Below are 21801 nucleotides of genomic sequence, written 5' to 3' on the forward strand. Positions count from 1 at the left end.
TTTTAAATGATTTGGTGAGTGTGATGGGGGTGGGCGACCCACTTTGCCCAAGTCTTGGGAGGAGCACTGTAGACTCAGACTTGCTGGGTCGCTGCCATCTTGGATTCCCAAAGAAACCTGGTTTATAGATCTTCTAAGTTTAAACCCATTCTAGCTAAGTGATATCATTGCCCATGGTGGTTACTGGGTAAAACATTTACATGCATGCTGTTATCAATGGAGTAGTGGATGAGTGGGAGATAATGCACTCCTCCAGCCTCAGTCAAACAAGAGGGCAGTGACAAGGAGTTCAGAACAACTGGAATATCCAGACCTGTCCTTGCTGGTGGTTCTTCCTTGCCACTCAAGCTGGTGTACAATGGAACACTTGCTATCAACAGGAACATGGTGGATCAAACCACTGGCTTCCTGAAGGTGTCAAATCAAGTTCAAATGGAGTACATCTCAAAATCACTAGAGGTTTGCTGAATCTCTCAAATCTTGCTTCCAGGACGGCAGAGTTATCCTGGGAGAATGAATAGGAGGAGGCAGGTGGTGGTGGTTGGCATGGTTGTCCCTGGACAGATACTCAGGTTATTCAGTAATCTAATCACTGCCACGCAATAATTGTTCTACCATTCCCTAGCTATCAACCCAACTTTTATTTAACATCAAAATAAATCTGGAAATAGAAGCCACTAATAAACACAATCATTCCATGAGAACTTCATTGTGCACCAATTCCAATAATGTAGGAAAAGTTGATCTTTCTGTTACTGAATTCTCTGAGCACCTGTCTTATGTTTGCCTGTTGCCCTGTTACTATCATTCTCAATTATTTTTCTGTTCCTTTCTCATTCCATTAATCCCATTGACTCAATGCTCTTTTGGGCAAATTACACTCAGGCCCAGGTGTCCTCTAGTACCCCATCGATGTCTAACAAATGACACATATGTGCTATCCTGCAGCAGAATAGTATGGTTAACTTTGTATTTACCTGACCGTGCAACCTCTGAAACGGGCTTGTTTTGCACATGAGCCATGTGTCCAAGAGTGGAGAAGATGATAAATCCCGCAAACACACTCGTAGCACAATTAACAACACAGACAATGATGGTATCTTGGTAACAGTTGTTGTGGAATTTGTTGTAGGATGACAATGTGATTAAACTGCCCCAACCCACTGATGTCGAGTAGAAAATTTGTGTTGCAGCATCTTTCCAGACCTGATAAATAGAAGGGAGAATTCATCAGCGCTGAACGATTTCACTTGAACTCATTCAACTGAAAAACTACATTGACCACAAGAAGCATAGTGTGAGTTAGTCCAGCAGCTCAATGTGATCTGACTGAATTAAACTAGCTCTGATCAACACCATCTCACTTAATAGGAGGGCCATCATTTGATTTTCCTTTGACGACTTGCTGCCAACTTTAAGATTTTCCCTCCAAAATTGACTCATAGCAGAAATAAAACCCCACTGGACCAAAAATCTGATCTTCTGCAAAGACATTGCTATTTTCTGCACTGCAGTCTGTTAAGCAAAATGTAAACTGCACACATTGGGATTAATTTGGATCACAAAAATGATTTAAATTAGATTTAAAATAGGTATGAATGTCAAACTGAGTGCACATTTGTAACAAACCATCTTATACTTAAATGGTGAGGCTCCAGATGCTCCTTGTTATTTATGTGTAAATTCCACAGCAATTTCTGACTGCACTCAGAGGTTCAGAGAAATATCTCTGATATGCACCACTCTGCTGTTATAAAAATGGTATCTCCTGACATTTACAAACTTGGCTCAGTGTGAAATTACCTATTACATGCGTAGAGTCACATTATTATTGTTGATGTGGAAGAAGGGTTTGCGGGGGAAGTGGGAGAAGATCAACTGAAAGGCAGGATCTTAGCTCTCAGCAGCTCCCCCAGGTCCTCCCATCTACATGAAGTAGAGTCCTTCAAAAAAGTGTTGATGCCTTTAGATGAATTTCCCCTTCTTGGAAGCCCGATAGGAATTCACAGGATTTTGATTTCGCTTTTCCTCATGATTGTCCCCTGGTCTCCACAAGTAGGTGCAGAACCAGGGAGGAGATGTTTCAATGACCATTCATTGGCCACTTAAACACCATCATTAATGGCAGAGCATCAAAATCCATCCATGAATCTTCTGCCACCACGATAGATGAATGACAAGAAGCTACAAACTAATGCTTTCCCACCCAATTTCATGTCCCATTGCTCCCAAATTGTCATTTGGAAGGGCATAAAATTCTGCATTTTATTTCTGAACTACTCTAAGTTCACTCATTGAGAGTTACATTTCCTTCACTATCACAGTTCATGTGCTGTTAATTTTGTAATCAAACTATTTACTTGGTTAAGCAGATGCTCAGTTGCTTTCTCTCTGTAGTCACATCTCAGGTACAGATGATATTGTGACAATGCCATCTCCCACTTCTCGATAAACTCCAAATATCATTGACATTAAACAGGTCAGGAATTGTCAAATGGACTACCACAGCTTTGCCGTTCTCAAGGGCAAGTAGAGATGGGCAGTGAATGCTGGCCAGCCAGCAATGCCCATATCCCACCAATGTATATTGAACAAATACTGATGACATAGTCTCATAAGTGATTGTAACTGAAAATCTGATTACTGAATCAATCCATGATTTCAGAAAGAAAGAGGCACTGAGAATAAACAATCCTTTGCATCCCACTGCCGATCCCATCCAGTTGTATCTAATCTCATCATCCTAGCCCTTAGCATTGATTCCCTCCTGCTCATACCAAGATGATTACAACAATAAACTAACTCATTAGAATTCATCACAAAGTCTCAGCTAGCTTTTCACAACATGTGCAAAATGATCTTTCCAAATACAAACAAAAGACTGAAAGGTACATTTCAATTCTAAATTTTAATACCTCAATCAGACAAAATAAAAGAAGGAACCGTTAAATAAAAAAAGTGATTTTTGAAATTCAATTGATTCTGTTGTTGAGCTTACCTGAGCATCAGCCAGTTTGGAGAAGTCTGAATGGCTTCCGATGTAGAATTCAATTCCTTTAGAGGCTCCCTCCAGGGTAACCCCTCGGATCAGGAGTATCGTCACAACCACATACGGGATAATTGCAGTGAAATAAACAACCTGAGAATGGAGAATAAATTGGAAGATTTTCCTGTATTAGTGGTACAACATTTACTTTATTGGATCCAGATGATTGTAAACTGATAGGAATATAAACAAAGAGTGAATCAGAAGACAGTTGGCTACATGATGGGGATATTTAACACTGAGCTACATGTTGGAAATAAGTTTAAATTCTACAATATTATTTTTAGTTTTATAATTAATCACATTCAGGGAAATGACAGATGTATTCAGGAGAATTGATGAGAACTTCAGAAATATATGCAACACTTCATATTTCATGATTCTTTACTATTCTAATAATCCCGACAAATGGTAAATAAAACCCTGACCCTAATCTGCTCAGTCCCTTCCCCCAGTCCTGCCCAGCCTTCTGCAGCAATTGGAATTTCCCCCAGAGTCCCTGTGTCAGTGACTGAAACCCTTAGAATGAGGGACACATTCAGGAATTTGGGGGCATTGCTGGGGCTAGAAATTAGTTATGTTCAATTTCAGTTGTGGATATTACAATTTGTGACTGTTCTTCACACTTTTTTTTCACACTTATTTCAGCCTCGCCACTTCTCTGATTGTTGTGTTGTTCAGAGCAGGACCCACACAGTTTGTGGCTGAACACTTGGCAGGTGATTGAGCAGCATGAGGTGTCATATCTGCTCCTCTTCAAGGCTGTATCCCCTCAAAGGGTAACCATGCTCTGTGGAAGCTACAAAGGTTTACTGCACACTAGTTCATTTTCTGTTCTCTATACCTTACAGGAACTGTTAACATCACCAAGGATATAAACTATGCACTTCACAACAGTCAATAAATTCTAGTTTTATTCTTACAGGGAATCTGTATTTTGTCAGTAGTTGTAACTGTCTTCATCACCAGTCACTTACCTTTCCTGAAGATTTGATTCCTTTCAAAAATGCTGCCCCAACCATCAGCCAGGCTAGAAGCAGACAGAGGGCTAAATGCCAGACTATCTCCCCAGTCTCATCCAATGAACTTGTACGGTGTAAAACTGCTTGACTGAGTTAAAAAAAGAGAAAATATTTTTCATAAGGGTACTGTTTATTACACATAGATACTATGTGCTCAATGCATCTGAGTATTTAGTGCAATATACAGGGCTTTTAAAAATATTCAGTTGTTACAGAATAAGTCCTACTTTTAAATAAGAGAATGGTTACTGAAGTTTGATGTCCTTTATGTTTTTCTCTTTCTACATCTTATTCAAACAGAATATGGGTGCGTTTGCTATATTTGAATCTGCAACTGCATGAAAAAATTCGTGGCATGTCTTAATGGGCTCCATCTTATGCTCAAATTTACACTTGAAATGGAACAGTCAAATTAATCTCCTTAGCTAGAGTTCTAGTTGGGAAATCAGCCAGGGGTTCTCTACTCCTATATATCAAAGATCTACCTTCAGAAGTCAGTACACATGTTGAGATTCCTATGTTTTCATATACTGCAAAATGGGCATGATCAGCAACCTTGTAAATTTATTGGCCATGTAAATGTAATGTTGAAGTAGGGCACTTCTCAAGCACCCTGCAGCTAATGGCCACTGATCAGATAATCCCTCAATGTATGTTCCAAACAGACATCACAGGCCCTAAGGCAGGCCTGGAAGTGCCCAGTCCTCCTCAGGTCTGAAAGGGCAAGGTATCTCAAATGTTTGATCAAGAGTTGAAGTCAACTGTTTCACATTGTTACTATTTTTGTTACGAACATGATGCTGATATTAAACCAACAAGTGTACAATGACCTCCTGCTGGTCCCTCTCCCCCTTGAGAACATTCGGCACTCTCTCCAACATATCCTTGATCCTGGCAACACACCATTCTGATTTTTCACTGTTGGCCCCAGAAGTGTCTGTCTATGCCTCTGACTAGTGTTGGGATCCATTATTAAGGTTAGGCAGTGTTCAGAAACTTTATTGTTAGGTAGTGCTCACGTAAGGTAGTATTAGCAAGTCTGGAAATTGTTAGCTTCACTAGACAACAGTAAGCCATTATGTTACACTAAGAACAGACTGAAACACTGATGGCATAATGAGGCCCCAGGGAGGGTGAACAGATAACAGGACATTGAAACCGTGTTAGATTGCACGTAGCTCATACTGAGGTAACTGAATGTTATCACTTTTGGGACCAATCCTATTAGAGTATACCGCTTCTTACCAAATAAGGATGTAGCACTGGGATGCGAGGGGCTAAAAGCTAGACAAAGAGAACAATAGATCAGAAGGCGCTTTCTCCAGTGAGCAGTAAACATCTCACTGTATTGTGTACGTCTCTCTCTCAGTAAAAGCTTATATTTTGAATCAGATCCAGTGTTTCTCTCCTTCAAACGAACACCGGGGACGGTAGCTCCGTCCTAACAGTTTTGGTGACCCCGAACGTGGGAAGGGAGTGGAGACACGCCTGTTGGCAGGGATTGAGAGGTCGCCGAACGGCCGGCCACTTCTAATCAGGCTCGGAGGCGCCTTTTTCAAAAAAGATCTCCAGTAGGGATTTGAATACGCTAAATTCTTATTTGCTCGGCGTCTCACAACTCTTTGCCAACCAAAATTGTGGGCTTGGCAGCCCGAGAGAGAGTCAGACCGTTTATTTATGAAGAAAAGTCCCCTCGGTGAAGGGTCATCCCGGCCGCGCGGTTTCTGAAAGTCCTAGGGGTGGTGAGTATTATTGTTTTTAAAAACAAAAGTCCTCTAGGTGGGCACTGAAAGTCCTAGAGGTGGGTAGTATTTTAAAGGAAAAAAAAGTCCTCTAGGTGGGCACTGAAATTCCTAGAGGTGGTTAGTGTTTTAAAGAGAAACATCCCCTTTGTGGGCGCTGAAAGTATTGTTATGGTAAAGCTTAGGCTTTACCCCGCGCAGAACGAAGTCGGGTTAAGTGTATGCTTCCCCCCGCGCAGAACGAAGTCGGGTTAAGCTTAGGCTTCCCCCTTGCACTAAGGACCGGTGAGTAAAAAATATACTTCCCTTGACCGGAGGACGAGCGCTGATCGGGACTGGTTTTGTCGGGAGTCGAGGTGGTGCATTCGTGCGCCCGACACCCAGGAGTTCCGTGGTGGAGCGTGAGACAAAAGACAGTGGACCGGGGACAGTGACAGACAAAGATTTATTGACAGAGCGACTGTGTGGTGTGTGTATGTGTGTACAAGTATTGTAGTGTTAGTAAAAGTGTGTGGGAGAAGAAGAGTTTGTGTGTGGAAGTCTGTCAGAGCAGTTTGCATTGTTGCCCGAGAAAGAGAGAGAGAGAGTGAATGCTGATGCGCCGGCAGTGTGTTTGCGTGAAAGAGAGAGAGTGGCTGCAGGCATTCTCAGCTAACAAGCAGTTTAACACTTTGTGCTTTGGCTTGAATTCATCTGTTTGGTAATAGTTTTATGCTTAAAACTTGTTGTCTGTCATTTGATTCAGTGTGCTATTTTTGATTATAATTTCATGAATGCTTAACGTGATTTTCTTTCAGGATAGAATTTTAATAGATATTGAGAGAGGAAGAAAAGATTAGGTGGTATCTGATAAGGTTGATCCCCATTTTGTTTTGGGAGAAATTTTTATGTTTAAATGAAAGTATTAAAAGGTGGACAGCAGGAAAATTTATTTTTGACAACAGCTTACAGTGGGAAACGATGGAGATAGTGACAAAGAAAGATAGAAACAGAAACAAAGGCGGGGGCAGGCTTTCAAATCAACTATGCAAGTGAAAGAGTAATGAGGTGTTATGAAAGAAGACCCCAGAGGGCAGGAGAGGCAGAAAAGAGTTTTTGGATCTCGGCAAAGAATAAAAAAAAATGTAAGGAATACTAGATTTATTGTCCTCCAAGGAGTACAGGTGGGGATTGCGAGGAATCTCTCATTTCCATGACCCTAAGATTATGCATTTTTTTTAAAAAAAGCCTGATGAGATGCGGTTTATGCACTTTGTATAAACCTTCTTGTAAATACAGATATACATAATGTACATATTTAGAATAACAAATGATGTAAATACCAAGTAAAACTTATTACTATTTGTATTGGCAATTTTTGTGAATTTGAATATGTTCTAGTAGAAAAAGAGTTTTTCCATCCAACTCTTCCAATGTTCTTATAAATATAGAAGAGACAGCAGGTAATCGTGCTCAAAATTTATCACACCAGGTAACACGTCGGAAAACAAATTAATATTAAAAAAAAATCTTGTTTAGAGTGCATCTTATTGGATAGGGTCCAAAAAGCGTGAAATATCTGTATTGTAGGAATAAAGACAATAATGCAACTAAAATAATATGGAATTTAGTAATCTGTGATGAAATACAAACTGATTTTAATAATTAGTGTTCTAAATTACTAATTGTTGATTCAATTTCAAAATAAAATATTAAAGCTGCAGTCACTGTAGATAAGGATTATAAGCGAAGCAATTTCTATTCCAGAGATTATAGTATTTGTATTGTGGGATTTGGCTATAGCTCAGACGCTCTATTTTGCATGAGTAAAGTTTTTAAAACGTTACAAGAAAAAAACCTTTGAACTTTGGTATAATTCCTGAACCTATAAAGTTCCCTTTTATGTCCTCCCTGTGTCAGTTCATAGCAAGTACAACTTCCAAATAAATTGTGAATATGTTTTATTGTATAAATACTGCATGGTCTGGGCAGTCATTGACTTCCAATTTTTTTTTCTCTCTGGTTTCCATTGCCACCGGGGTGAAATTGCTTGTGGTTTATAATGATTTTTTTCAAGGGGTTTCTGTTTGCACAGCTGGCGGTTTGATTGCTTTTCTCAAGTGGGTGTGAATTTCTGTGATCTTTTTTTCAATGGACTGCGGCAGCCAGGTCTGTGTGTGTGTTTTTTCTATTGGACGAGGAACTCCCATTCAGCAATGGAGGGCTCTGATTGGCTAGAGAACTCCCATTGAGTTTAATTCACAGTTGTATAAGTGACATTGAGATATTTTTAAAATTAAAACAATATAGAGCCAAAATATGTAGTGCCCTGGACCCAGTATTATGTTGACAGTGACTTCATGGTCAAGTTGCAGACAGAGTTAATTTTTCTTTTATCCAAAATAACGAACCGAAGTTTCAGAACAAACAGAGACAGATAAAGAAAAATGGAAGGTGAAAAAAGACGAAGGGAAGAGAAACCAAGAGAGAAGGATAGATAGAAGGATTGCGAGGAATAAGGGTTAGGGGTAAGGGGATTCACAAAGGACTGTGCAAACAGAGAGAGAGCGCGTGTATAGCTAGCAAAACATTTAACCCTTTGTGATTTGGTTTGAATGCACATTGGTTTGTTGGTGATTGAATGAGTAAGTTTTCTTTCTAGAGTTTGAGTTCCAGGACTGCTGTTTAAAGTGATTTCTCTTTATGTGAGCTTAACATGATTTTTTAAGGCTAATAACTTCTGTTCTTTTATGAGTCATGACTCCCTAACTACTTTTCTTACTAACCTCTTTTATTTTTACATAAAAGCAATATATGAAGGACAGTCGAAGTTTCGTTCGACAGTGGGTAATTGTTAAAAACGAATGTTTCCATGGTTATTATCTGTGACCTTGGATTCGACCATTGTGCATGCGTTAGAAGTTTTTAACTTGAATTGACAAATTGTTGTAAGACAGCTCTGATTATTTTTACGACCTAAAGTATTTTAATTGAGTAATGATTGACCAGCAGTACTTAAGAAAACTACTTTTGGATCTAAAATGGGGAACTAAAACTGAGTGATCACAATGGTCTTCAAAATTGGTTACTGTATGCATTTTACATTTTGAAAATTGAATACTGGATAAATGGACGTAAATATATAAATATGCTTACAAGTTAGTTACAGGCATTAAAGTAAGACAAGCATGATTTGGTAAATTGGTGTTTAAGAATATGGGAATCTAAGGACACTGCAATATTTCTTAGAAGAAAGGTAAATGGAAGAATGTAATGATTTGTCCCCTTTGGAAAGTACCGATAGAAAACGAGGAGATAAGGTGAGTGTGTGTTCCCCTCACTAGTGGGGAGGTCGGAATATATAAGAGGAAATAACGGTCTTGGTTGAGAATTTGATAGGATTTTCAGAACAGATTAATCTATGATAAAAACCCAGTATGTATATGTGGGCTGGTTTAATGTATAATTTAAATATACTATTTACTAAGGAAAAAAGGAAACTTATATGGGGATACTGGAGCGCTCGTCTGTTGAAGGCATGGTGTTACGGAAAGTGAAACCTGCTGCTGTTCTTTCCTCCCTCCCTCTCCAGATGGTTTTCTACTTCAATGCGTTTTGTTATTTTTTCTATTTTCTCGATCTTTTGTTTGTGTTAACAAGACATTTGCACCATCCGGAGTTGTTCGCAGTTTATCAAAATAATCAAACAGCATTTTTTTTTCTCTCTCAATTTAATATTTAGTTTTGTGGGTCTCTATGTCTGTCTTTTCTAAGACCTGCAGGCAAGCATTTTTTACATGATCCATCGTGCTTCTGCTTTAGCCTCAGTAATCAATGATTTTGAGATGCCAATATTCTGCCATCGGTTTTGCTTAGATTCTGAGCTGAGCTTATTGCGTGGAATGGGTGTTGAAACCTCTACCTATTCAAGCTTCGCACTCTACAGTGAATGACATCATTATGGTGTCAATTTTGCTAAATGGTTTATTTGCACAAGGTTGATTCGAGATTTAGTCCTAGAGGGAAATGGGATTTTCTGAAGAGGAATAAATTTTAAGTCTTAAGGATGCTTGGATGATAGAGTAATATTATATTTCTGTATTGCAAAGTCTGGATTTAAATTTCTGGTTGTTTTATAGTACTTTTCACAGCTATTCACTAACAGGAGGGATTCAGTCCTGGTCACACAGATTTTGTGCCAATTCCTAATACAACTGTGGTCAAACACCTAATTTTAATTCCACAATTCCAAACCTGGTTATGACGGTTCTAGGAAAGATGAGATAAGAAATCAGATAGATTTTTCCGTATTGGTAATATAACACTATGTACTAAAATGTTGCATTTATATTCCTACAGACTTCAAGTCAAGCACTTTCTCTTCATTTTTTCAATTATGCAGATCTGATGGTGGCTAAAACCTTTTTAATACTTTGAACAGGTCTTCGTTATTAAGCATCTGGACACATATCTAGTAGGCTGTACAAAGACAGCTATGATTAACTTTAGCTTTTTCATTCACTAAATTTTAGTTGTGGTTAAGAGTAAGGGACTTATTCCCCTTGTTCACTATTAAGTACTGGATATGAATTTAGTACAAGATTTCAAAAAACTGGAAGATGACCCTACCCCTGTTGAAGGAGGAGCTTATGGGTCTGTAATTAATTTGTGAATGGATAATGGGTATGGGTTACAGTACAAATACCAGACGCTAATCTCTTCTGAGATTCAACAACAGATCACAGGTGAATCTTGCCTAGTTTAGTAAATTAGGACTATCTTTCAGAAAAGAAGTGTATTTGCAGTTTTTGAGAAGATATGTAGCTCAGGTTCTAAGTTTACTCACTGAGCTGAAAGGTTTGTTCTTGAACATTTTGTCATCACGCATTGTTAGGAGGGGCACAGAAAGTGTTTGTAAAGAGAGAAAGGGCGAGTGACAGGAGCAGAACGCGTAAATGATGGTAGCTGCGGTTGATGAGGTAATTAGGGGAAGAATGCAGCCAAAAGTGAGCAACTGGAGCAGCGAGTGATAGCATGTAGGGCAGAGAAGAAAGGGAGTAGGGAGAGACATGGAGGAGCATTTGATAGAGAGTTTGAGCGACAGGGGCAGAGACGAAGGTCTCCACAGGCAGGATGCCATTATTGTGGAAAGATAGGGCATTTTAGAGGAACAGGAGAGGACCGGTTAAACTAATCTACCTCATAGCGGGCAAAGAAGGAATTGCAGCGGCTGTCAGCCTGGCCCCAGACCAAGCTGAGTTTTGAAATCAACAGAAGAGGTGGGAAGTATAAAATGGAAGCTGTGGAAATCGTACAAATGCATTTATGGATTGATTTTAAATTTGTCTTACTGAATTAGATCTAGCAATGTTCTATCAGTGCCACAGTTAAACTTTCAGATATGTTTCATGTCAATAAATGCCAATAATTTTCTGTGAGTGATTCTGTGGTATTTGAGCAATTATTATAGCTATGTTTAAAGTCAATTTTAACATTGGAGGTCAGGTTTTGGGAAACTTTATAGGCTTAGACATTGAGCAGGAGAAGTTGGAATTGACTTTGAGACAACAGCCTTAAGCTTGTCTGCATTCTGATAAATTCTGCTGGGTCATCACGGAAAGGTGGTTTTGTATCTGAAAGAAGAAAGTTGTTAGCTTGTTTGACCAGTTCAGTTGGGTGTGCAGCCAGTTTTGATGTGTTGGAACTAGGTACTATAATGAAATACGCTATAATTGAGGATGTTTAAGGACCTGTACTGCACTGTATTTTTCGATGTTCTATGTTCCAATATTCAGAGATGTTTGAAGTAGGAATAGAATCATGATAATGCACACGCTAATTGTATAGACGAAAAATGAGAAAAGGTTTTGGGGCGCATCCTGGACTAGTTGTTAATCAGCAGTTTGCATGTCTGACCAGGAACGTTTCCAGTTTTGGTTCTAGGTGGTTAAACAGAAAAGTGAATGACTTGAAGGTTGAAGGTTCAACTCTTAGCACATGGTACTAATGACCAGATTAGGTTCAGATCAAAAAAATGGAGTCTGAAAGATAAAGTCATCGGGATGTTTATTTTAGTGACAACATTTAAAAGAAACAGTTTGAATAGTGAGATAACCGTGGAGAATGTTTTAAAACCAGTTGAACAGAGAGCAAGGTAATATAGTCTGACTGAAGAAAATACATTTAGATTTGAGCTTTCAAGAATAAATTGACTAAAGCAAAAGCAACAGAAGGAAAATAAAGGAATGAGAAAGTGGCATTTGGAATGATAAAATCACGAATATAATGTAGTATAAAAGCATAGTCAAAACAGATGAGGTAATCTTAAGGTGAAAGTGGTCATTTTTTTTACTTAAACATCGCCAGTACTTTTATTATCATTAAATATTTTCACTGTGCTGTTGCAGAGGAAAATGAAATTATGATCTGTTAAAGCTCTTAAAAAGGATAGTGATGAGAACACTTGTGGAATAATCCATGGAAAAACTGTATTTGAAAGGAAAGTTATGTTCAGGAGTTAGTCCATTTAAAAATGAGATGAGGATTGGAGGTCACTGTTTCAAAGGCTACAGATTTGAACATTTTTTTTCGTCCTTATGGAAAATGGGGAACCTTTGGAACTGTTCTGCAAAATGTGGTGTTAAATATAGATTCTGGATCAGCAGGGAGGGAAATCTTCTGTGCTGTACTTTTCTATTTGGGTCCTCAGATACGTGGGATTACACAGTAAATTGATCCTCCATAGCCTGAATAGCTGAGCATTTGGGAACCATTATCAGGATTGGAGACAGTCAGCATAGATTTATGAAAGGGAAGTCAAGCTTGACAAATTTACTGGAATGTTTTGAGGATGTAAATAATGAGGTTACCGAAAGGGAGCCAGTGGAGGTGGTTTATTGGGAATTTCTGAAGTCTTTTAACAAAGTCTCATTAAGGGATTAGTGCGTAAAATTAAAGAATGTGGGAATAGATTTAGTTTATTGAGGTGGATATAAAATTGGTTGGCAAGTGGAAAGATTGGGAAGAAACAGGTTATTTACTGAATGGGAGGCTGGGAATGAGGGACAGTATCAAACAACACTGGCCCGGATGGCAAGCTCACTAAAACCTTGATAAAACTCCGAGCCTTAGCCACTGAGCTGAAGCAACAGCTGGGGGTAAAAAAAAACCCAGTGATAGATTGGCTGAATAGCACATTCGGTAAATGGGGAACTGTGCTGGGACAGCTGGCCCTTGGTTTATGCATTTCTGTTGCTATCTTTATTACCTGTGGTTGTTGTTGTATACCATGTATCAGGACGCTTGTGACACGAACGATCGACCATGCCCTGACGGGAAAGGATAACCCCCCACCCGCATACCAGGCAGCGGTGCTGGAGGAGCCTGTGATGGGGGCACCCCAAGAGAAGATTACGGGATCGGTATCAGAGGGAATGGAGGAGATATGCTTGAGAGAGAAGCGCGGGACAACTTATGATTTTACTTTATAACTGTATCTCTCATTTCTAATCCTTCCCATATTAGGGCCTCAGAATGTGAGGGCTGAGGTGCAGAGACCCCCTAGTTGTGTATTTTTTTTCTCTCTCTTTCCCGTTCAAATTGACAACAGGTAAATTTGTGCTTTTATGCTGCAGTTAGAGATTGTGAAGTGGTATATGTCTCGAGACTCAAGAGACTATTGTTCACTCAAGAGATTCCTAGCCATCATCTGGTATTCCTAAATGGCTTCAATTGGTCTCGACGGCCACTGTTCACAATGATAAGCCAGTTACCACTGCCCGTGTCCGTGGGTTTTTATTGGTCAAGTGAAGGTGACTGGTTAGCCAATGACGGGTAAGATTCCTCGAGTGAGGGACAACCTAAGACAGGCACAGTCGTGTATTGACCTTCAGAATAATGGCCTGTGGTCATGTGGTTTTAGCAGATGCCTGGCCTTTGTATCCGTGTCGGGAATCTGGTCAAGTTTCTGGCTTGCAAAGCAGCTTGATATAAGGAAAATCGTGGACCCAGCAGTTTGACATTGTATTCACTGTATTTTTGACAAAGGAAAATGCCAGTTTTGTGTCATCTTCCAGAACCGACTTAACAACAAACCTTTGGGAAGGAAGGAGAGCTCATTGAATCCTATTGCAAAAAGATTTGACACTATGTCAGTAGTTTGAAAATTTATTTTAAGATGTCATGGTATAATACGACCGATTTTACTGGGAGGTTGTACAATTGGGTGTTCTTTGAACAGCAGACCTTCATTCTGCAGGCGTCCTAACTCATCCACTTTGTGTTTTCCTCTGGTTCTCTTCGCTTTTGTTATCATACTCAGTAATCGTTTTGTTGGTTTTGAGGTGGCTTTTTGTATATGTTTACAACTTTTGAGTGCTTATGTCTGTTATGTATTATTTCACTGCTTCTCGTGCCTTAACGATTGTATGCGAACTGGAGAGGCGCATAGAGTAGGGATTTTGCGGCGCGGAATGCTTTGTGTAGTTGTATGCTGCTTAGGGACTCCTATCCCCTATAACTATGTCTCCCTAGAGTCAGACAAGCCGGGTTTGGCTAAATGGTCGGTCTTGCAAATGATCGACGGAGGTGCGCTCACCGACCATCCGGGTCCTGACTGCTGCGCGCGAACTGCTGTATTTTGTGTGGCCTCTTTCGAGGCCAAGGGAGGGAGTGTTAGGAAGCATTATTAAGGTTAGGTGGTGTTCAGAAACTTTATTGTTAGGTAGTGCTCACGTAAGGTAGTATTAGCAAGTCTGGAAATTGTTAGCTTCACTAGACAACAGTAAGCCATTATGTTACACTAAGAACAGACTGAAACACTGATGGCATAATGAGGCCCCAGGGAGGGTGAACAGATAACAGGACATTGAAACCGTGTTAGATTGCACGTAGCTCATACTGAGGTAACTGAATGTTATCACTTTTGGGACCAATCCTATTAGAGTATACCGCTTCTTACCAAATAAGGATGTAGCACTGGGATGCGAGGGGCTAAAAGCTAGACAAAGAGAACAATAGATCAGAAGGCGCTTTCTCCAGTGAGCAGTAAACATCTCACTGTATTGTGTACGTCTCTCTCTCAGTAAAAGCTTATATTTTGAATCAGATCCAGTGTTTCTCTCCTTCAAACGAACACCGGGGACGGTAGCTCCGTCCTAACAAGGTCGAGAAATGGGTGTGGTGTATATGGACTTCAGCAAGGCATTTGATAAGGTTCCCTATGGTAGATTCATTCATAAAGTTAGGAGGTATGGGTTACAGGGAGATTTGGTTGTCTGGATTCAGAATTGGCTGGCTGACAGGAGGCAGAGAATGGTTGTAGACGGAAAGCATTCTGCCTGGAGGTCAATGTTGAGTGGGGTCCCACAGAGCTCTGTTCTTGGACCTCTGTTCTTCGTAAATTTTATAAATGATTTGGATGAAGAGGTTGAGGGGTGGGTTAGTAAATTTGCAAATGACACAAAGGTTGGAAGTACTGTTGATAGTATCGAGGGCTACTGTAGGTTGCAGCACCTCATAGACAGGATGCAGAGCTGGGCTGAGAAATGGTAGATGGAGTTCAATCTGGATAAATGCAAAGTGATGCATTTTAGAAGGGGAAGGTTGAACTTGAATGCTGAATATAGGATTAAAGACAGGATTCTTGGCAGTGTGGAGGAACATAGGGATCTTAGTGTTCAAGTGTATAGATCCCTCAAAGTTGCCACCCAAGTGGATAAGGTTGTTAAGAAAGCATGTGGTGTTTTAGCTTTCATTAACAGGGGGAACGAGTTTAAGAGCAGCGAGGTTTTGTTGCAGTTCCACAAGTCCCTGGTGAGACTACACTTGGAATATTGTGTCCAGTTCTGGTCGCCCTATTATAGGAAAGATACAGAGGCTTAGGAGAGGGTGCAAAGAAGGTTTACCAAGATGCTGCTTGTCTTACAAAGAGAGGTTGACTAAGCTCGGATTTTTCTCGCTGGAGATTAGGAGGAAGAGAGGTGACCTGATTGAGGTATACAAGGTAATGAGAGGCATGGAGAAAGTGAGGACTGCAGATGCTGGAGATCAGAGCTGAAAATGTGTTGCTGGAAAAGCGCAGCAAACAGGCAGCATCCAAGGAGCAGGAGATTTGACGTTTCGAGCATGAGCCCTTCTTCAAGAATGAGGACAGTGTGCCAAGCTGGCTAAGATAAAAGGTAGGAAGGAGGGACTTGGGGGAGGGGTGTTGGAAATGCGATAGGTGGAAGGAGGTTAAGGTGAAGGTGATAAGGTGAGGGTGATAGGCCAGAGAGGGGGTGGGGGCGGAGAGGTCAGGAAGAAGATTGCAGGTTAGGAAGGTGGTGCTGAGTTCGAGGGTTGGGACTGAGACAAGGTGGGGGAGGGGAAATGAGGAAACTGGAGAAATCTGAGTTCATCCCTTGTGGTTGGAGGGTTCCTAGGCGGAAGATGAGGCGCTCTTCCTCCAGCCGCCGTGTTGTTATGGTCTGGCGATGCAGGAGTCCAAGGACCTGCATGTCCTTAGTGGAGTGGGAGGGGGAGTTGAAGTGTTGAGCCACGGGGTGGTTGGGTTGGTTGGTCCAGGTGTCCCAGAGGTGTTCTCTGAAACGTTCCGCAAGTAGATGGCCTGTCACCCCAATATAGAGGAGGCCATATCCCTCATGAGAGGCATGGATAGAGTCAACAGCCAGAGTGATTTCCCCAGAGCAAGATTGACTGGCACAAGGGGTCATAGTTTTAAGATTTTAGGAGGAAGGTATAAAGGAGACGTCAGAGGTAGGTTCATTACGCAGAGAGTTGTGAATGCATGGAATGCATTGCCAGTTGTGGTAGTGGAAGAAGAGTCATTAGGGACATTTAAGTGACTGCTGGACATATACATGGATAGCAGTGAGTTGAGGGGTGTGTAGGTTTGGTTATTTTATTTTACATTAGGATTAAACCTTGGCACAACATGGTAGGCCAAAGGGCCTGTTCTATGCTGTACTTTCCTATGTTCTATGTAATCACACTTGCATTAAATTTAGGATAAAGCTACAATTATGATTTTCCAGTGTAGCACACTTGCATGCACTGGAAACTTTGTATATTAATACACAGGGATCATCTTTGTAGACAGAAAAACTGTGTATGAGCTCTGCCCCGATTCAAATGAACAGAATAGATGACAGCCATTAACTCGGGCAATGCTCTGGCCAATCTATCAACCTCCTGGTTTAAATTTAAACAAAATCTGCCAGGGAAATGTCAAATAGCTCTAATGGGCACATCCCTCAGTGTAACAACTCAACCAATCAGAGTTCACTTGTCAACCAATCGGAATGCACCTCTCATTCAGCATCTGTTATTTTCCACTAACATAAAACAAATGTTGGAAATCTGAAACAAAAGCAAAAATTTCTGGAGAAACTCAGCAGGTCTGCCAGCATCTATGGGGAGAAAGCAAAGTCAATGATTCAGGTCCAGTTCTGAAGAAAGATTGCTGGACCCAAAACATTAACTCTGCTTTCTCTCTGCAGATGCTACCAAAGCTGCTGAGTTTCTCCAACAATTTCTGGGTTTTTTTTGTTCCTGTTATTTTCCCTTCACTTTAGTATTTCTTGCAAATTTTCAGAATGAATGGAAGACAGTAAGTTTTGACTTAATGTTTCTTTTGTCAGCATTAATCAAAGTCTGTCATACTAAACAACAATGTACTTACTCCCAGTATTGCTCACACGGACCCTGGTGAGGAATGGAGATTTCTGATCCAATTAGGCAAGTGTTATTATACGTCTGCAGCCATGTTGTATTAATGACTTCAAAATAACCATCATCCAGAGTAAGATTGCAAAATGGATCTAGAAAATGTTGAATGTGTTTTAGAACTTTACTGCTCCTTGTTGAACAATGCTGCCATTTCTAGTGGTACAATCAGGGTCTCTGGGCAACCCAACCCAACCTCATCCATTACATAAGGTGGAATCAGAGGCATAGACTGAGGTAGGAATATATAAAATGAAGAGCCTCTCTTCTTCCCAGTGTCCACTCATTGAATCCAGGGTAGGATGGTTTGAGGACGGCCTTTCTTGCCAGACGTAAATTGACTCGCTAAGAGATGTCTTAAATGGGTATGCTGGCTGCCATTGGCATTCTTATGTATGTGTTGAAGGGTGGGGGTGGGGAAGCGGCACAATATGTGGGTTCACTCTATCTGGTCTGTTGTTTCCTAGGAGGGTAGATTTTCAGGTGGGTGCCCAATAGAGGTATCCAATGACATAGAAGAAAATTGCATTGTTCAATTACTGGCTTCCATAAAGTGTTTGGTGCTAGTGGTAGATGCAAGTGGCCCAAAAGCTCCCTTAACACACAAATAGGTACATCAACAGTGAAGGTTCTCACTTCATGAAGATGCATCCTATGACACTCAATAGCATATCCTGCATGTGAAAGAAATCACACAGGGACTGAGACACAATGTTTTTTGTTGAACACCAGTCTGCAACAGCACAGAGAATCACTAAATTATTATAGCACAGAATGAGACGATGCAAACTGTTGTGAAAATCCAAATTAGAGTTTCACCTAGTTCCTCCACTCAGTAGCTCTGAACTCCTTCCTTTTCAAACAATGATCGATCTCCCATTTGAATGTCTTGAATAAAAGTAACCTCCACCACACTCTCAGGCAATACATATGCAATCCTAACTTCTTGCTATGTGGATAAAAATTTCCATTGAGTCACCATTGGTTGCGAATGGTTTTAATTGGCCCTTCATTCTATCCAGACTGTACACGCTGGGTACATGTACTGAGCTCCCTCCTTGTATTCCACATCATTAGTTCACACTAATGACAGCATCATTTAGGGATTTTAAGAAAAGTGTCTCATACACCATGTTTGAAGCTGACAGAAATGTCAGCATTGTGGAGCACAAACAGAAGAGACAAATGAGTAAAGAACTTTCTACATGGGCGCCAAATGTGTCCCTTCAGATCCACTTGGTCTGTGCTAGCCATGTAATTGTTAATGTATTCAGACTCACTCAGGAAGGACCAGCCAATCACTGAGCTTTCAGACATCCCATCCCTCAAAGACGATACCCCAGCCTCCTTACTCAGTCTGGTCTATAAGCTTAAGTCTCAAACTCCCTAGTCTCAATCCCTCACACATTAACTCAGATATTATATTGACACATTTTTTAGGTATTTTCATGACTATATTTTCATATCCACATCTTATGAACAAGTTCTAACTCTCAATATTTACAATATACATATCTATGCTATACCTTTATTATAGATTGCAGTGGTTCACCACCACATTACTAAGGGCATTTGGGATAAACAATGAACATTGGCATAGACAGTGGTGCCCACATCCCTTGATCAGTTTGTTCAGACATTTATGACACACCTCTGGGGGGGGGTTAGAAATTAACCTTGTGGGTCAGAGGTTGGGGCAATACCACTGTCAAAAGCCATGTGATAAGCTTTCATTAATGGATCAGAAAATGAATATTAATCCTGATAATTAATTACTTCTGATTCCCTAACTCCAGTACGATCACTTTCCAGGCTTCAAAACTTGTGAATTGTGTTTTATAATTAAAAAAAAGATTGAGAGTAACTTCCTGGACCCATGCACAGGGTCACAGACAGGAATGTGAGTCCAAAATGCAGATATATGGAAATTAAAAGGTATTATTTAAATCATGAATTTCTTGTTTTCCAAGACTCACACCTTCCCTTAAGAGGCAAAATGCAGCAAGAATATGTACATAGTCGGCTGACTAGAAGAGCACCTCCCAATGTATTGAATAAGGGCAAACACTGTTGTAAGTCATTGGCTATTGGTACTTAAAATTGACACCAGTTGCAGGTCATACATTGGTTTCCTTGACTCAGAGGGAAACAACTTAAACATTTTTGAAATAAAATAAGATCATAAGGCTATAAGAGATAGGAAGATCATTATGCCTTTCAACCTATCAAGTCTATTCCACCATTCAATCATAGCTGATATGTTTCTCAACCCCATTCTCCTGCCATCTCCCCATAACCTATGATCCCCTGACTAATCAAGAACCTATCTTTCTGTCTTAAATATATTCAATGACTTGGCCTCCATTGTCTTCTGCAGAAATAAGTCCCACAGATTCACCCTTCATCTCAGCTCTGAGGCTTCGTACCATCACTCTGAGGCTGTGTCTCGGGTCCTATCAGACTCTATATAGGCCTTTTAGTATTTTGCAAGTTTCAATAAGATCCCTCTCATCCTTCTGAATCCCATCAAGTAGAAACCTGAAGTCCCTAACTGCTCCTCCTATGACAAGCCATTCATCCCCATGATCATTCTTGTAAGCCTCCTCCTCCTCCAATGCCAGCACATCCTTCCTTAGAAGCAGAGCCCAAAACTGCTTGCAATCTGCCAAAAGTAATCTGAATAGATACTTTACGATCACAACAGTATATTCCTGCTCTTGCATTTTAAGCCTTTTAGAATAAATTCTAAAATTGCATTTGCCTTCCCAGCACCCAACTGAACCTGCATATTCACATCAAGAAAATCCTGAACTAGGACTCTGAAATTCCTTTGTGCTTCTGATATCCGAAGACTTGTTCCATGTAAAAAATATTCTGCGCTCTACTTTTCCAACCAAAGTGCATAATTCCACACTTGCCACAGTGTTCCATCTGCCACTTCTTCATCTACTCTCCAAGTCTTTCTGCAGCCTCCCTACCTCCTCAACATTATCTGTCCCTCCACCTATCTCTGTTTAACACACATGTTGTTCTGAAACTTGTTGCTACTCTCACTCCCATTTGTAAAACCAATGACGTTTGAAATCTGCGTCCTGGTCCTGATCTTCAAATTTCCTTTCAGGCTCAAATTCCAGCATCCAATCTCATGACCCCTAATCCTAAAGGTCAAGGAGTGAATGTAAATCATTCATTGTGTTACTGATGACATTGAATGAAGATTTTGAGGGAGATGAGCCTGAGATGAAAACAAAGAGAAAAACTGAACTCTGTACCAGACAGTAGTAATGTAGGTACTGATAATAAAAGGTTGAAACTACCTTAGCTTCCCTACATCTACAATCCAGGTAGAGTAAAGCAGTTGAGAATGACCAACAGTGACAATACTAAAGGAGAGATGATTTTCTTTGAAGCATCTCTCTTGCCTGTAAGCAATTATTATTGACAATCTTTCACTTCAGTGACTCAGTGACATGATCCTTGGAGCTGGATCCTGTCCAAGTCTCTCTGCTGTACAATCACAATGAAGTTGGTTATCGAAAGCATTGGCGACTTTTCTTATGACAGATCAACAGAATAAAATATGAACAGTCACGGAATGTCCCCAGTCAAAGTGAACACTGCACCTTTGGGAGTCCTGCTGCATGTTTCATCTGCTCCCCACCAACTGAAGCAGTCTGCCCATGGTAGGGGTGATTGGAAGGAAGCAAACAGGTAGTACAGACTGTAACCAATAATGCAGGCATAGGAAATGTTGGCAATTACGATCAGAAGGACCATGGTGAATCCAACACCTTAAAATTGAACAAAGGAAAAAGAGCTTAGAAACAATACTGTTTATTTGAAATAAAATTGGTCTCTTGAATTCAATTGCAATGTATTTCCAACTAGAATATGTTTAATGTAATTTGAGAGAGAAAGAGGGAGACAGTGTTTTGAAATAAGGCAGCCATGGTTGACTGATGTTGCTTCTCTCCAGTCTGAACTTATAAAGTTGAAAATAAGCCATCAACTTTATTATCCCTGTTTTGAATATAAGCACAGGTCATCCTCAGAGTTCAGAAATTATGATAAAGTTACAGACAATTAGATTCAGAATCTAAACAAGAATTGGACAAGAGAATATTATTCTGTTGTTACAACTATCCCTCTAGTATTGTCATTGTCTTAGTGGCTGTTAGATTTGGTCAGCATTTCCAAAAATGTTCAGCTAAAATTGTTGAGTGGATGATCCACCTTGGCCTCATCCGACGGTCGCCAGCATCACAGATGCCAGTCTTCAGCCAAATCA

General features: G+C 40.3%; 1 protein-coding gene across 1 annotated transcript in view; it reads right to left on the reverse strand.

The window, feature by feature from the left end:
* LOC132820024 (sodium- and chloride-dependent neutral and basic amino acid transporter B(0+)-like) overlaps nucleotides 1-21801 on the reverse strand; it is a 156251-nt gene that overhangs the window by 27920 nt on the left and 106530 nt on the right. The window contains exons 6-10 of the mRNA XM_060831950.1: nucleotides 21195-21304; nucleotides 5515-5618; nucleotides 4024-4156; nucleotides 2999-3139; nucleotides 978-1206 (exon numbers count right to left, since the gene is read on the reverse strand). Of these exons, the coding sequence (XP_060687933.1) occupies nucleotides 978-1206; nucleotides 2999-3139; nucleotides 4024-4156; nucleotides 5515-5618; nucleotides 21195-21304 (717 nt within the window). The remainder of the gene's footprint in view (nucleotides 1-977; nucleotides 1207-2998; nucleotides 3140-4023; nucleotides 4157-5514; nucleotides 5619-21194; nucleotides 21305-21801) is intronic.

The sequence above is a fragment of the Hemiscyllium ocellatum genome, chromosome 11, assembly GCF_020745735.1.
Source record: "Hemiscyllium ocellatum isolate sHemOce1 chromosome 11, sHemOce1.pat.X.cur, whole genome shotgun sequence".
Taxonomy (NCBI): Eukaryota; Metazoa; Chordata; class Chondrichthyes; order Orectolobiformes; family Hemiscylliidae; genus Hemiscyllium; species Hemiscyllium ocellatum.